At 28.5% G+C, this 16877-nt stretch overlaps 3 protein-coding genes across 3 annotated transcripts in view; 2 read left to right on the top strand and 1 right to left on the bottom strand.

Moving 5' to 3' along the window:
• Positions 1-16877, bottom strand: part of LOC136988866 (uncharacterized) — a 539116-nt gene that overhangs the window by 91335 nt on the left and 430904 nt on the right. The gene's annotated exons all lie outside the window — the stretch shown is intronic.
• LOC136988874 (uncharacterized) lies at positions 1096-5162 on the top strand. Its single transcript, XM_067286870.1, has 3 exons — positions 1096-1411; positions 3442-3541; positions 3755-5162. Exons 2-3 carry the CDS (start codon positions 3451-3453, stop codon positions 4423-4425), a joined length of 762 nt encoding a protein of 253 aa, XP_067142971.1. The 5' UTR covers positions 1096-1411; positions 3442-3450; the 3' UTR covers positions 4426-5162.
• Positions 14701-15267, top strand: LOC136988775 (uncharacterized). Its single transcript, XM_067286738.1, has one exon. It carries the CDS (start codon positions 14701-14703, stop codon positions 15265-15267), a length of 567 nt encoding a protein of 188 aa, XP_067142839.1.

Here is a 16877-nt window from a genome sequence, read left to right on the forward strand (position 1 = left end):
GAATATAATACAGTAACCTCTAAATGACGACCATTTTTACAAGAATACTTCTTTATGAAATTCGTACAAATAACCTCCAAACAACGACCACATATGAACACCTCCCATTAAATAATGTAAATAAAGCCTACATTTTTCCTTTCATAAGAAAAAAAAAATCCAGTAATTATGCACCACAGGAAGAATTAATTGCATTAAAATAATAGAATATATTTAATGCATTATTTCTCTTTAATTACTTCTTTACAGTTTATAAATTACCGTATCAATTATTTATGATATTCTTTAACAATTTATTGGCATATTATTCACTCCATACCTAAGAATAGTATAACCATTTTTTAACATAGGGCATATAAAGGAAATATAAATATAGAAAACCATAAATAGATGTAAGATAGAATGTACAGGTATACAATTTATCAAGATTTTTAAGCAAATAATTGGTTATATAACTTAATATTCATTAACTCCTTTCTTGATTTATTAAATTTATAAATTTATATAAAATAAAAGCCATGAAAAATGTAAGGATTTTATGAATTGTATATAGTTTGTTTTTATTTCAGTTTACAGTGAGTATTTATAATGTAAATTCTTAAGAAAAAATACATTTTAAGTTATAAAAAATTAAATTTTAATTTATTTAAAAGACGTTTTACTATATTAAGATGGTTTTTTCTCTTTTCTTTTCGCTTAAAATTGCATGCGAGTTTGCAATTTTAATACAGTACTAGAACTTGTTATAATATAAAGGAAATATATTACTAGATAAAATGTTTGTTTCCCTTTACAAATAAATGAATTGTAAATTAATCGTTGTTGTCACTTAAAATCAGGCCAAGTCAACGTTCTTGATCGAAAGTTATAATTATTATTACACGAGTTAAATATTTAATTCTTAATTTTAGTGAATTTAATTAATGTCACACGATTTAATTTTATATTTTAATTAATTAATGCACCAATTTTGCATGTTTTTTTCTTATTTTATATATTTTTTAGGGTTATATTTTTGTAAGTCGTAAAAGAAATTTCGAAAAGTTAATTTTAACACTTCCTTTACATATGTAAGAAATTATTTCCTTAAACCAGATTACATTGGGGAACTATTATGATGACGTCGGTGATCCGTTTTGGGCACCGCGCGCGCGCGCGCGAGTTTTCAATACACCACGTGATGCCGGTTGATAATAGCAATTCGTAGTGTATGGTGCCAGAGGGTTTTTGGTATCAGTCGAATTTCACTTTCCTCGCGTTGCCGGGTCAGTCACACCGTTTCACTAAAAACGAGGAAGCAGTCAACCAGTTGACAATAAACGTTTAGGGAATCGTCAAGTTTCTGGGTCATCCACAGAATTAATTTCATTTAACGGACTAAACTCTTACTTTCTCTCGTCCTGGCTTATAGGTAAGTTTCTCGGTTTTATTTTCATTCAAAACTTTATAAAAACTTCTTGCCATTATTTTCCTAAAGTTTAGACACAAAAATGCCATAAAATAATGATAATATGCCTATTAAAAGTTATGTAGACATATAATGTAACGAGATAAAATTATGTACAAACAGCGCTACATAAGCAATTATGTAATTTTAGCGATCAATGAAGTAGAATATTAAACAATAGAAACGAATTGGATCGATACGACCTTCATTCTAAACACCAATCCAATAGAATTAATTTTATTTCCTAACTCCAGTAAACGGGATGTTTTAATAATAGCTTATTTTATTGAAATTATAATTTAAAATTTTGATTTTTGTAAGAAATTGATGCGTTAGACTGCAAAATAATTGATTTCTACTCGATGTTCGTTTACATTTTCTGCTCTAAATTCTAATAGAGTTCCTCCTAAAATTTCAATGTTCGTAGTTTAATGTTTCCTTTATCTATCAAAAACTGATTATAACTATTTGATTATTTCGTGTGACGATATACGGAAATTTATTTAAGACCATAAATAATTTTTATGGTATTAATATATGTTTTCTGGAAATATTTAAATGCCATAAACTTACATTTTCTAGAGGTAAATGTCGACGAGTGGATTTATTTTTAGCATAAATTTTTAACATAAATTTTGCAGTGAAAATAAACACAGTAGAACAGTTTGTACGTAATTACTTAATGCAAACTTTGTTAACTTCCTAAGTTAATAACGGAACTAATAATAGTTTCCATACAAATCTATCATTTTAATTAAATATTAAGTTAATAAAAGTATGTAATAAAATATTTTAAAAGAAATTCCACTGAATATAAAACAATATAAAACATTATTTTTCCGCGCCAACTTACTATTTATTCACTTTAATCTTATCGTGCCATCGTTTATAAATGCTTTCTCCATGTAGTATTTAAAGTAACGGCATATAAAACTTCCTATTACCTTAGGGAATGGATGACAAAAACATTTACTAAATGAAACCTGTTTTATTACTAAATTTAGAATTGCTTATACAATGTTGACGTCATTCTTACCGAATGATTATTATGATTATTATTTGTGTTATACAACTTGAGTGCTTTACTCTCAGTTTCTATATAGATCAACGCTTCCTGACCATGCTTGTGTAAGACTATAGAAAATATGTGACAAGTGAATCTTAATTAAATTATTTAAAATAAATGATATAACGTTAATTGTAACATCTTCAAGGATTTTTAGAGATATGTCTCACGTGAAGGGAAAGTTGACCCATTTTTATGAACCCCAGTAAAGAAGGGGTGCCTCACATGGAGACGTTGTTTGACCTCAATTTTTAAAGTATTAAATAAGGGTTAAAATTCAATTTTTGTGCGTAATTACTTAAATATAATACACGTGCAATTCAATAGGAATGATTAAATAAATCTTGGAATAATATAATAGGCCTGTGCAATGATTTCCCACAGAAATTATGTAATATATTAGAAATTTATATGACGATTATTTATAAATTAATGCAGAATTAGTTTAGCAGTTTGATACACTTAAACAAAATTGAAAAAATTGATAAAATAATATTTAGAGTATTATAGAGCAATATTCTATAATAATAATATAAATATAGAATATGTGTTATTAAACAGTTATTTGCTCTAAGTCATTGAGAATTTTCTTAAAATTACAGTAAAAATTATCTATTAAAGTTAAGAAAGAGTAAAAATATTTATTTAAAGAAACTCGAATGCATAACGTTTCCGCATTCGACAAGGAAATTTAAAGATGAGACTTTTTTTTTTTTTTTTTTTTTGTATATTTAAATAACGAGAATAAGAAGAACACGATGGAATTTAGGACAGCGACCGGATTATTCACTTTTCGACAAGTTCCGTTACTTTTACTAGAAATAAAAATAAGATAAAAATTTACGAAAATCTTTATTAGATGAAATCTAATCGAATTTATTATCTAATTTGCAAAACAAAACTCAATGCCTTTTTTTCTATGTTACAGAAGATATAAATGGCAGCTGGGATGAAATTTCTAATATTCATCGTAGCAATTTTCTTCCTAATTATTACTTATTATAAGACAGAAGCTGGACCGTATAGAGGTAAGAACCAATCCTTTGTTTACTTTATATAATATTTATTTTGTTCTAAAATAAACCATAGACTGTTCTATCTCTTATGTTGAATACTGCTTATGTAATTACCATTTTGAGGAGAATAAATATATAAAGAAGAATCAAGGAAGCTAATGTACTATATTTAAAAAAATAATTAGTTAATGTTTAAGGAATTAAGTACTTATATTCTTTTTTTAGGTTACAATTATGGCTACTATGGTTCCGATGAAACCAGATTAAATACTTATCTAAAGAAAGTATTAGATCCGTTAAAAGAACAGATGAAAACTGGCATTCCTCAGTTTGGACTTCCTGTTTTGGATCCTCTAGATCTTGGAAACATCAGTAAAAGTTTCAATAACGAAAAAGTAAATTCTAGTTTATTCATTCAAAATCTAGTAATTTCAGGATTATCGAACTTTACTCTATATAAACTCGACGCTCATCTTAGAAATTTAACTGTAGTGATTAGAGTTGTTTTCCACAAAGTTATGATCGACAGTGAGAGATATATTTTATCGGGAATGGCAGCTAAAATATTTCCTTTAATCGGAGATGGAAGAATGAGCATACACGCTAATGATGTTGAAGTAACCATTTCCTTAACATTCTCGTTTCCTTCATCCGGAAATGCAAGGATAGAAGATGTGGTATTGGATATGGATTTCCGTCAAGCTAGTGTCTATTTCGAAAATCTCTTCGGTGGAGGTAGTCTGGGTGACGTAATTAATGCATACTTAAGCACGAGTGGGAAAAAATTGTATAATACTGTCAAACCAAAACTTTTAACTCAAGCGTCGGAATTTATTAAGGAAAGAGGGAATGAAGCGCTTAGTAAATTCAATCTCGGAAAACTTTCTCTCAAGTGATGCATGACTAATCGGTGTATATTTTAACGCTATCCTTTATAAGGATACAGTTATTGCTCGCTATTAGTTAGGCAAGAAACTGTATTGCAGATTACGTAGCTTCGGAGAGTAGTTGAAGCGGCTATTTAAGGCACGATATTTTCAATAATGTGGCATTCATTGAAATTAGAACGGAGCTAATTAATAGCTCTTTCGTCTAGCCAACTACAACATTGGAATGTAAAGAAAATCTATTACTTAATTTATGTGAAACAGTATTTGTTATGAATGTAAGCCTAGTAGATCCCATTTACAAAGTGCAGATGTAAGATATACAATTAGAATTTTAGGAAATGAACTTCATGAAATTGTATTATTGTAATAGCGTTGTTTAATTTCATATAATAATTTTACTTTAAGAAATTTTTGTATGATTTTAATTAATTAGAATAGAAGTGTTAAAATTTAGATCTGATGATTGAATTTTATTCATTGTACGAAAGAAAATAAAATAACTTATATTTTAAATGAAATTTAATGTCATATTTTAATTAATGTCATATTTAAATGTGACGCAAAATTTGATGGAAAGCATCCGTACTAAGATTACTAATTGGATTCCTCTTTATATCCAATTAGTGATAATGTAAATAAATAGCTTAACTGGTTATATACTTAGACAGCATTTAATTTATCTTAAATAAATAAAATAATAAATCAAATCAATAATAATTAAAAGTTAACAGATCAAGTTGTCTATTTACTTACATGCTATCTACCGCGCAATTCCTTTAATTAAGTTTTAAAAAGGGTAATACGTTTTTGTCATTACACTCGAAAATATCCAGCAACGAGTTGTTTGACTTTCCCGGCAACATTTAAAACTGCCTATGGCGCCATCTGTTATGATATTTTATTAAAAACTTTTTATATTTTTAATTATTATAAAATGGTAAATAGCTCCATTTTCAAGGTTTTACGAATATTACGAATAAATAATTAAGTATATTTAGCCTATATAGTCTTATAGGTATTCATAAATATTAATTTATAATTAAAAATATAACGAAATAAGGAATATTGGATCCGATTGATGAATAAGGTTACGCAATGTATGGGCAATCTGCCAAAAGAAGGTGCTCCCAGGAGGATTTTCTGTCCCTATTTAGATGTTAGATACGTGAAGAAACTCGGAAAAGTTTTTATATATGCTCTAAGTAGATTTAATCTGCAGTAATTAATTAGACCATAATCAGTTCAATATATGTGTATGAAAAAATATTCTTCTGTTACTTCTTTCAGTTTAGTCTATTTCATGGCCTTTTTAGTGAAATCTAAAGAGTTCTATCTTTTCTTCAATCCTTCCCACTTACTTTGGTTTTTGGCTTTCATTTCTCTATTATCCGTACTCTCTCCATTCGAATCTCATACATGCAATTCATTTATTTAATGATTTCTATATTATATATATATTGTATCTTTATTCTAGATTTTTCACTTCATCTGATCTTGTTCTATTTACTATTTTTTAATAATAATATGTCAAATAAAACTATTTTTATGAGAAAGTAGGTTTGCAATATTTTCCCTATAAATTAGATTGCTAAAATAGAAAAATAACAAAATTGTATGTTATTGTCATAATGTAAATAAAATACAGGCCTGCGTATAATTTTCTCGCAATCTATTATGTTGTAAGAGAACGAAATTTAATTTATTCAGTTAATATTTTTGTACATTTTTTATTTATTAACTTTATTTTTAACACAATCAATAAGTTTAACCTAGTTTTTATAGCATCTGAAACCAAGAAAAGAATTGATTGTTTTTGTCGATATTGCTCTTGTTTTCGTGATTGTTGTTATTACTTCTGCGTTAGTATTTTTTTTGTAAAATAAAAAGTATGAAAGCTGAGAGCTCCACGTCCTCTTTTTTTTCTTGTTTGCTTTAATATTTTCGTGTTGATTGATAGAAGAAAAGTCGCTGAACAACTACAACTTCATTTGATAAGGCAAAATCAATATAAAAATGGTTGGAAAATGTATTTTAAAAACTAATCAAAGTTACTACTTGACCTTCTTCGATATTCGAATATTTCGGAAAACATACTGACATAAGCATCATTATTATTGTTAGTATATTTTAATTAGCTGAACGATCAGTAGCGTAAATAGAACCGATACTAGTGTGGGCCCGAATTAAAACGTGCCAACATACATTTACTCCTGTACCTATATGAGTGTAGCGTTGTAGATTAAGAATGAACATGTGTACATACAATATATAAGTGTTTGTCACATTCATATTTATTTGATTTTTTCTTAATTTATTTATTTACAAAGGTAATGGAAGGTTAATCTTTCTATGCCCCTTCCTGGTTACGCTACTATGGATATAACAGTAACAAATGTTTCACAATGAAAATATAATTAATACAGAAATTCATTTTAAATAAATATAAAATTTCTATATATCTAATAAACATGATTTTAAATATGGCTTTCTGAATTCTAAGCAAATAAATATGAAATAATTTTAGTAGTTTAACGCTAAAGTTAATCTAGTAAATGTTATAGCTTAATGCTAAGACATCTAGACACCAAAAATCATATAAATAGTTATAAATCTCATATAATTTATACTTTTTATAACTATTTATATGATTTTTAGTTCCTAAATGTCCCAGCCTTAGTTATAAATAAAAAAAAAGTAATTTTTCAAAATAAATTACTATAATAGTCTACTTATAATCTAATAAAATAATTATTTAAACATTTATTTATCAATTTTCTGGATTAATTTTCTTATGTACAAATACAAAACATAAGAATTTATAGTTCCAGTCTATTAACTCTTCAGTACAAACAGTACAAACGCAGTCTGTGAGACCAACTACAGTAGTACGAAATTTATCTATATTTTATGTATGTATACTCGGAAATTTCTGTGTTACCATGTGGCTTTGCCTAAGTCTAATATTTGCATATGTAAACAGATACCTTATTTCGTCGTATCCAAAATAATCTTAGGTTTCGGTGCTATGGACCAATGTTAATATAATTGCTACAATTTTTGTTCAAATTAAAGTAAGTGCAATACAAGATTTAGAATTATTACAACGTTACGAATTACGTATAGCAAATAATTAGACATGGATTATAAATGGAAAAAAGCTCGTGAAAAAGTGGGTAGCAACTAAAACTTGGCACAGATTATCTGTAAAGGCGCGTAGAGACTTAGCATGTTTCACGATTGACGCGATTGAAAATTGGAAAAAACACTGAACGTGAAACCTAAAATACAGAAATACAAAAAAAGTCGCAAGACAAAACGTAAGTCTATTAACTGCAACATGTTTACGTATCTTCATTATAACACAGCTACGTGTAATTTAAATACTCGAACAAATCTGAAAACTTTATCTTTATTTTCTGTAGTTTTTGCAACTTATTATTCTGTAAAAGAGTCTCTGAAAATGATGTTTAGAACTCTGTTTACTTATTTAGAATAGAATATAATATGTAATTATTGACTTTTAAAATTAAAGTAAAACTATAAAATATTACAACATTTCATTTTTCTTAATTATTGCTCAAATAGCGTTAAGTAAGAACAAAATCATCATAACAACACAATCATCATAATGCATAGCCATACTACCTATGGCTATGAAAAGGTGAAACGAGGTTTGCATGATCAAAAAATAAATGAAAGTAATCCTACTTTTACAACGCTGTCTGAGACCAATGTTAGTATTTCTTTATTTACTTATTTTTATAGCACACTGGATACAAACCACGATGCGGGTAACGTTATAAACAAGTGCACAAACTTTGTGATAAAGTGAACTACAAATATCAAAAATACAAATCATAATATAGAATTATTCGAAAAAGAACACTTTGATTTCAAAAAATTATTCTGTTTATTGCAAATTGATACTAACATACAGTGTAAGGTACGTTGTATGTTAGAAAAAATACATTATACAGAATATAGATAATTTCCTAACAAAACAAAGCTGAAGACTATTAAATACAGAATAAGTCGAAACAAAAACCAAATCAACAAACGGATATGAAACTTACCTAAAAAAAAGAATATGAATTTATATGGAAACCATTCGACAGAACAGATACTATCAATTCGGATATTTTGTTTTGTTTGTTAGGTTTGACATGGTCGAGATTATTACCGATTTTGCCTTACTCTTCGTGTATGATGTACAACTCGGATCTTCTCTTCTCTTTCTCGTATCGAGGTTAATATGGAAGTTATTTCATAGTCGTTTATCTTCCGAAGAGCCAACCGAAGCTTTTTGCTTGAGCATACGGAATTATTCGCGAAGAGACAAGAGAAATACCTTCCGGAAGGTCTTTGAAGGGTAACTGGTCCCTATTTAGGCGTTAGAGACGTGGGAAAAACCCAGAAAATTCCACGTGGCTAGCCCGTCCTGACAAGGCGCGGAACCTACGACTATCTATTGATGGCAACGTGTTACGGCAAAAGGCATTGACTTATACGAAAACACTCAGTCACAAAACGGTACGGAAGAGAAAACTAAGCCATTTACAGCAGGCAATGGGTGATTAAATTTATTTTCGAATTTAAGTAATCTAAAAAAATATAAAAATTACTGAAGAAGCTGCATCTGCTGATGAGGATGCTGTCACCGTATTTCCAGCAGAATTAAAAAAATCATCGAAGAGAAAGGCTATCATCCTAAGCAAGTTTTTAATTGTGATGAGACAGGCCTTCTTTGAGAAAAGATGACCAAGATGATCTATATATGCATAAGTGTGAAACAAGCACCAAGGTCTAAAACATGCAAGGCAAATTAACGCTGGTGTTATGTGGCAACGCGGCCTGACATATGACAAAACCTGGTTACGGAGCAAAGAATCCTCGTGCTCTTAAACACAAAGATAAGAAAATATCCCCCTCTTCTGGCAGCAAAATTTCAAGGCATGGGTCACGGCTTCATTGTTCATTGAATTGTTTCATCAATTTCTGAAATAAAAACATACGAGTATTTGGAGAAAGGATTACCATTTAAGGTTTTATTGATAATATATAATGAGCCTGGTCATCTCAATTGCTCAGCATCGAAGATGAAAATATTCAAGTACTGTTTTTATCACCATACACGACCTTATTGCTTTAGTCATTCGACCAGGATATCACTAAATGCGTTAAAGCCTCATATACTCGATAGATATTCGATATGATTCGAGCAATAATTTAGGCCGATTTTGATATTCAAATTATGGACTGCCGATGCAATTGTCTTCATCAAAGAAACAATAGATGAATTGAAATTAAAAACGATAATAGTATGCTGGACGAATTTGTGAAGTGATGCTGTTCATTATTTCCAAGGCTTCCCTGGAATTGACACAGAAGTAAGAAAGATAATTCAAACAGAAAGACAAATTGGAGGTGAGAAGTTTGTCGATATCATAAAGGAAGAATTGGTAGGTTATATTGAAGGACGTCATAAAGCGTTGACAAACGAGAAATTAGAAGTCTCATCAAATCGTCTACAGAAGAAGAAGGCGGTAATGAATAAGACACTGAACCAGAACCAGCAGCGTGGATACTTAAAAAACTTGGTGAAGTGTTTCGAATGGTGTTTATTATAACAACCGTTACATAAAAAGAAGGTGGAAGGATTAAGTGATGCCAACTGGCAGATAAATTAAACCAATAAATAAAATGAACATTAAAATTTTAGCATTACGACATGAAGCGTAATAATGACACACATATGCCAATATACCAAAGTCCACACCATATCTATGGTGTAGACTTTGGCACGAACCTTCATTGTGCAAACGGACAAAGCGTGCTTATACTTTTACATTCTTTAATATAAAATACTTTAAATATACTTTTATCAGACACAACTTCTGAAAAGGGATTTTCAAAGAAAGAAAATGCTCATTTTTAATAGAAAATAGATAAATAATGCATAAATCTTTGGAATTTATAATTATTTTATGTAAAAATTGCATTTAAAAAACTCACTCGTCGAGACTGAAACCAGTGATCTCGCAAATGTAAGAAATCCCCTCTCACCCAACCATTCGATCTTTGATGATACGTTCTGTAAAACCTACTGATGAATTGAGGAGAACCAATTTCATGGACACCTAGGTCACCAGATCTGACGCTAATTAATCTTATCAAGTTTTGTTTGAACAACCCACCACGACTGAAGATATGGTGCAAAGAATATGCGACATATGTGCTAAACTAATACCAGATATACAGTTCGTTTGTCGAAACTTTGTTGTTCGAATACTGAAATGTTTACATGAAAAAAGACATCTCTTTGACCGTTTGGACAAAAGTGTAGTTTTACGACATTAAAGAGGTCTGATATCAGATGACTTTGATACCTTATAACGCAGATTTTAGACCTTTTAGTTAGCATAATTTAGGGTTTCTTGTCAAATTCGATCCCGGAGATCCAGGATCGAGTTTGGATGAGCCACCCTAGGAAATTATAATAGAAGGTAAGTCCCGGATATTTAGGACATCTTTAACAGAGAAATTCATTATAAACACGTACAAAACGGGACTTTATATTACAGAAAGATGTAAAATGACAAATAATTAAAACTCGTATATTTCAAGTTATTTTAATAAATAATAATAATAATATAAAAGACCGGTGCATACCACACTTCACAAACTGAAAATGTAATGCATCACCTTGTGCAGTGAAGGATCCAAGTTGAAATCCGATCCGGATCTGTAATTGTTTTATGGTCAGTTATAGCCAAGAAAATGACATTTTCCGTTTCCTACTTTTACTGTCATACGGTGTTTAATGGGAAATCATGACAGCTCGCCAGGAAGACTTTCTATGGGAATTTGGCCTCTAATTAGGGGTTTGACCCTTGAAGAAAAAAATCACTTGGGCATCTCGTGGTCACTGATAAACAGCAAACTTATGAACCACTATACAGCCCTTAATGTTCTGGTTTTCCTATCAAGAAATCGAATTAATTATAATATATAAATATCAAAACAATTTATTTTATCTCGTTTGGCATTACGAATACTATATCCATATCTTAAAATTCTTTAAAATCTTAAAAATTTCTTTAATGTAACCGAGGTTGTATCCATTTTCTAAGGATATATTGAAATTTCCTCTCCACCTCCAACTCTGACAGTATTTCACTAAAATTCTCAAAGAAATTCCGGAAACAATACTCTTAATTCTCTTTTCAAAGTTACATAAAGTTTAAATTGTTCTTTTTAATACTAAGCCCTTCCTGTTATTTGCAAAACAATGGTCAAACTCTATCAAATGAATTCTTTAACATTATGGTTATGGACTAATGGTCACCAATTCAAGGGTGCTTAGTGAGGCCAAATTTTGAAGGCAGCAGAATGTACAAATATAAATAAATTATTTTATAAAATAAAAAATAATGTAATAACAGAAATTTTTGTTCATTTTTTCTTACTTGAATTTTAATCAAACATAATACGTGTATATATATATATATAAATGTTTATAATTCCTATATTTTAATTTAATTATATTCAACATTCAGATTTTTATACAGTAATTAATCTACAAGCGAATTATATTTTTGTTTTGTCAAATGACCCATTGCTTGCAATTTTTCTGTTTTGATAAGTCTTTGTTATGAATGTTGGAATCATTAGAAGTTAAAAGTTATAAAGTTTCAATTACTTAAATGAAAATAAAACTTTTAACAAAAAAATATAAAGTTATAACTGCAACAAGAAATAGTTTTTAATTTAGTGAAGTTTGAGAAAGTGGAATGTCTTTGATGGGTCTAGCAACAGACGGTCTTCAATCTTTCCTTTCTATTTTTTTACTTATTTATTTTATATATTTTTGAAGTTATTGAACAAGTTACGACATTTCTTTTGTTTTCTTCATTTCTTTAGGTTTATTGTTGTTATTATTTTTTTCATTTTTTGACTCTTTCCGCCCTGTGCACAGTGAGGGAGTCCTTTTAATCATATTCATTATAGGTTCGGTCAAGCCCTCATATTCGGGACAGATAAAAATTCATGTGGTTCCTCGTCCGGATTCGATTTCGGTCCTGTCTCGGAATCCTCTCATCTTTATTGATCATTTACAAAGAGATTAGTTAATCATGGCAATTAAATTTAATTTCTTTTAAGCTGCATTTTAAGGCTTCCAATTAATTTATATAAATTTATCGATATGATCACAGAACACTATGTATATAGTGCTATATGAATTACGTATAAATCTTTAAATTACTTGTCATTTTATATAATATTCTGCTATATTTCAAGATCCATGAATTTATAATTAAAGTCAACTTAATGTCAAAAATGTACTCAGTGCAAGGCCACGTCCATAATAACGCCTTGTTTTCTAGTGAGTACTTTATTAATATGAAATATGTGCAGTATATTTTATTGCACACATATTAAAAACGTCATTTAGATAAAACTGATTCAATTTTTTTATAATAAATTAATTAGAATTAATTTTATAGTTATACAAAGGAGTAACATTGCAGGACATGAAATTTCTTAAATCTGATATTTAATGATACGATAAATAAATGGAAAATAATTTTAATTGTGATTTATTCTGGATTTTACAAGATAAAAATGTATATATTTTTATTGTTTTATAAATTTAACCCATACTAAAATCAACTATTTCTTTTGACGTGATGCTTTGCTCTTTGTAAATAAAATAAATGGAAAGGAATAAAAAGTTTTATTAAGTATAAACATATCAAACGACAAAAATAAATTCAGATTATTTGCTTTTCTTATAAACTTAAACAGTATAATTTAATAGTCAACATATAAATGTGACATTTCTGTTCCCATAGATATTTAGACAGATGCAGATCCATACAAATATTTTTCTGTTTGTTTACAATAGCCGAATATAGCCAGATGTCCAACTTTTATCTCACTCACAAATTCAATATTTTCTATAAATAAGCCTGGACTTATGGCTTTTCTTATAGACTTCTTCGGGTAGAATTGGTAAGAAATTTATACAAATTATTATCATAGTATTCTTTATATAAATATTACTTACAATTCCTCTAAAATAGTTTCTTTTAGTTGTTTAAATGTTGTCAAATAAGTGAAGACGTAATTAAATTAGTTCTTAACACAATTTATTATAGTTATAATTACGATTTATGAATGAATTTATCTGTAAATCCTTGGGAATGAAGTGTTCGTCTAGTGCAGCGAAGGATCCGAGTTCGAATCCTTTCCAGATGCCCATACTTTATCATGGATAATACTTCATGATGTATTATCCATGATGGATCTATCTTAGTATTACTCATTTATCTCATTACTCTGCATTCCTTCTTCATGAGGGATGGAAAATGACAAGTATTGACCCCTTTGCGGGTCAGTCCCGAGCGTAATTTTGCCTAGAATGTGCTGGTTCCTCGACAAATTACTAATATTTTTTGTTGTATAAATTCAAAACTATCAAAAATATAAATAGAAAGAAATCTATTTTATTTATTTTGATGTAATGGTTAAAATTCTGAATAAATTGTTATAGTTTTAAAATGACCTGAACAATTGGTTAGGGTTTAAAACTAATAAATGACTGTAAATAAAAAAACTACTACTTAGAATAATTTATATATTTTTGTTGTAATTTAAATTAAAACTTTATAACTTTTATATTTTTAAATTTAATTTTTTCCATTATTTTTATTAAATATTTTTGTGTTTTTATTTCTCGAAACGACATTAATAAATTTGTTTATTATGAAAAAGTTTTATTTTTAAACAAGAAAAATGTTATTTTATTTTAATTCTTCACAAGGAAACTTGTTAAGAAAATAATTATTAATAATTTAGAATTAAAAGAGCAGTTTAAATTTTATCTTCGCAGAAATAAGGATAATCGAGTGATTTAACGGAAGATGAAACTGATCTTAATATCATTCTATCTGTTTTTGGTTTCGGTATCATCTGAAGTTTCTAAATTAAAGACAAATGCAGAGGGTAACTAAATTACGTATGGTAAAAACCCCGATTTAGCGCCACTCTCGTAAAGTGTCAATCAATGGGCGCGATGTTTTGTTAATAAGCTGGATAATTACCGTAAAACCGTTTTATTAGGCAAAGCGCTCATTAATTGGCCCTATTTAGGAAGGCACTATATCGAGGTTTAAATTGTATTTATATATTTTAAAGATATTTAAATAAATTCTTCACTTTTCAACAGACAAACATATTAAAGAATATATAGAAAAAGCATTAGAAGATTTTCGATCCGAGATGAAATCAGAAATGCCAGATTTCAAACTACCCATTCTGGAACCGTTAAAATTACCCGGGATAAGCGAACAAGCTTCTTCTGGAACCATAACAATTGATGAAATGTATTTGTATGGCTTATCAAATTTTGAAAAATACGTTAACGTTAGCATGAAAAATGGCACATTTTATGTGAAATTAACCATTCCCGAGCTGAGAATCGATAGTAATAACTATAATTTAAATGCCAAGTTTTTCCTTATTAAAATTAATTCTAACGGAAGGTTTCATGTTATAGTACATAAACCGGAATGTTATATAAAAGGAGAAATCAATGTAAATAAATTAGGATATTATGAAGTTAAAAATCTCGAAGCTGATGCAAATTTTGATCATGCCAGAGTTGATTGGAGTCGAATGGGCGGAAAGCATTTAATGATAAAAGGTATTGAAAGATATATTAAAAATAACGCCCGTAATGTTTTCCATCAGAAAAAGTCTAGCGTTTTAAACGGGGTTTTGAACAATATTCAAAATATCATTAACAACAAATTGAAGACGTTACAAATTTTACATGATGATAAATAAATTATAATTAATTATTATAGTTTTAATTCATTTATATATATATATATTGAATGTACTCTTTGGAAATAAAATACTTTACTTATTAAATCATATTTTGAATGTAATTTTTATAAATCTCACATGTAGAGTTTACATGACATGAAAATAATACGTGTCAATGATATGAGTGTGACACATATTTATCGGTTATTACAGTAAATAAAAATTCATTTCTTTAGTTTTTAGCTCATTAAATTATATTCTACTATTAATTTACATATTTTAAGATGTGTTTTATCAGATATTGTAGCTTAAAGTCAGTTTGAAATCATTTTCAAAATGAAGAGAATGCCAAAATGACGTAAAATTCATGTAAAAATTGTACGTTAGTTGTAACAGAATGAATACATCTTTATCATAAACAGTAACTCTAATTAACGTTAATTTTGCACGATTGATTTTTTTGCGTGTATTATCGAAATAATTATTTTTCTTCCTTCTTGAGATTGTGGACCTTTCACTCGAATACTACTTCAGATTGGTTAAAGAGATGCTTAGAATGCTTGAGTTGGAATAATCTCAAAAGTTGTACTCATCCATGTCACGTGTTCTCTGAATCCTTATTATTTTTGGCACGGTCTTACAAAATTTTCTTAAATGAAGCCACTAGATAAGCTCTTCTCTATATTTCTTCAGTAGCGTAACCAGGGAGGAGTCCAACCTTTCTAAATAAATTGAGAAAAATCAAATAAGTACAGGATAAAGATTTGAATATAATACTTAAACACGCTGTATCTATGAGTTTACTCTTCATTCACAGCGCTGGTGACAAACTACACGGGTGAATGTGTATTTTCATGCTATAATTCGGATCCCCCTAATATCGGTTCTATTATATTACTGTATATGTTCTATTCATCTATCAAGTTTTCCGTCATTTCACTGCTCCACTCATTATTTCACCTCCTCCCGTTCGAGTGATAACTGCTTATTTTAATATTTAATTTGATTTATGATAGAAGATTTATATATCATACAAACCAAAAAAATAAAAATTAATATTTTAATCCATATAAATTTTGTCGCTATATCACTATCACATTAGAGGGATTATATCAATTTTTACACAATAATACAATTTATCTTTCTAAATTCCATGAGATAAAATAAAGAAATTATTTGAATTTTATTATATTAAAAATCTTTAATTAACAGACTAAAGAACGATATTTACATTAATTAAATAGAGTATAATTAGAGCAAAGAAATTCTATCCTTGTTTATTCGTATTCATTATAAATAAATGACTTAATTAAGATGGAATTTGCTTATTGTTGATTAAATTTCAGTTTGAAGTATGTAGTTAGGGGGGTAAAAAGAAATTTTGATGAATTTCCTTCATAAATATCGAACTGCCGAATTGCTGATTTGCATAAACAAGTGAGAGAATTGTGTGCATTTCTACAAATGACAGATGGTGTGACTTGGTTTATCTCTCTTTACCACCATTTGCTTTACTTGTGTTTATCAGTTGAATGTTTACGTTAAACAAAATTTAATTATCTGCAAATGATAAGTGCCAAGAATGTCTTATTATTTAATTTTAATAAAGAAACTTTGTTATGTTAGAA

Source organism: Centruroides vittatus, unplaced genomic scaffold (genome assembly GCF_030686945.1).
Source record: "Centruroides vittatus isolate TY-2023 unplaced genomic scaffold, ASM3068694v2 scaffold_386, whole genome shotgun sequence".
NCBI classification, from domain to species: Eukaryota; Metazoa; Arthropoda; class Arachnida; order Scorpiones; family Buthidae; genus Centruroides; species Centruroides vittatus.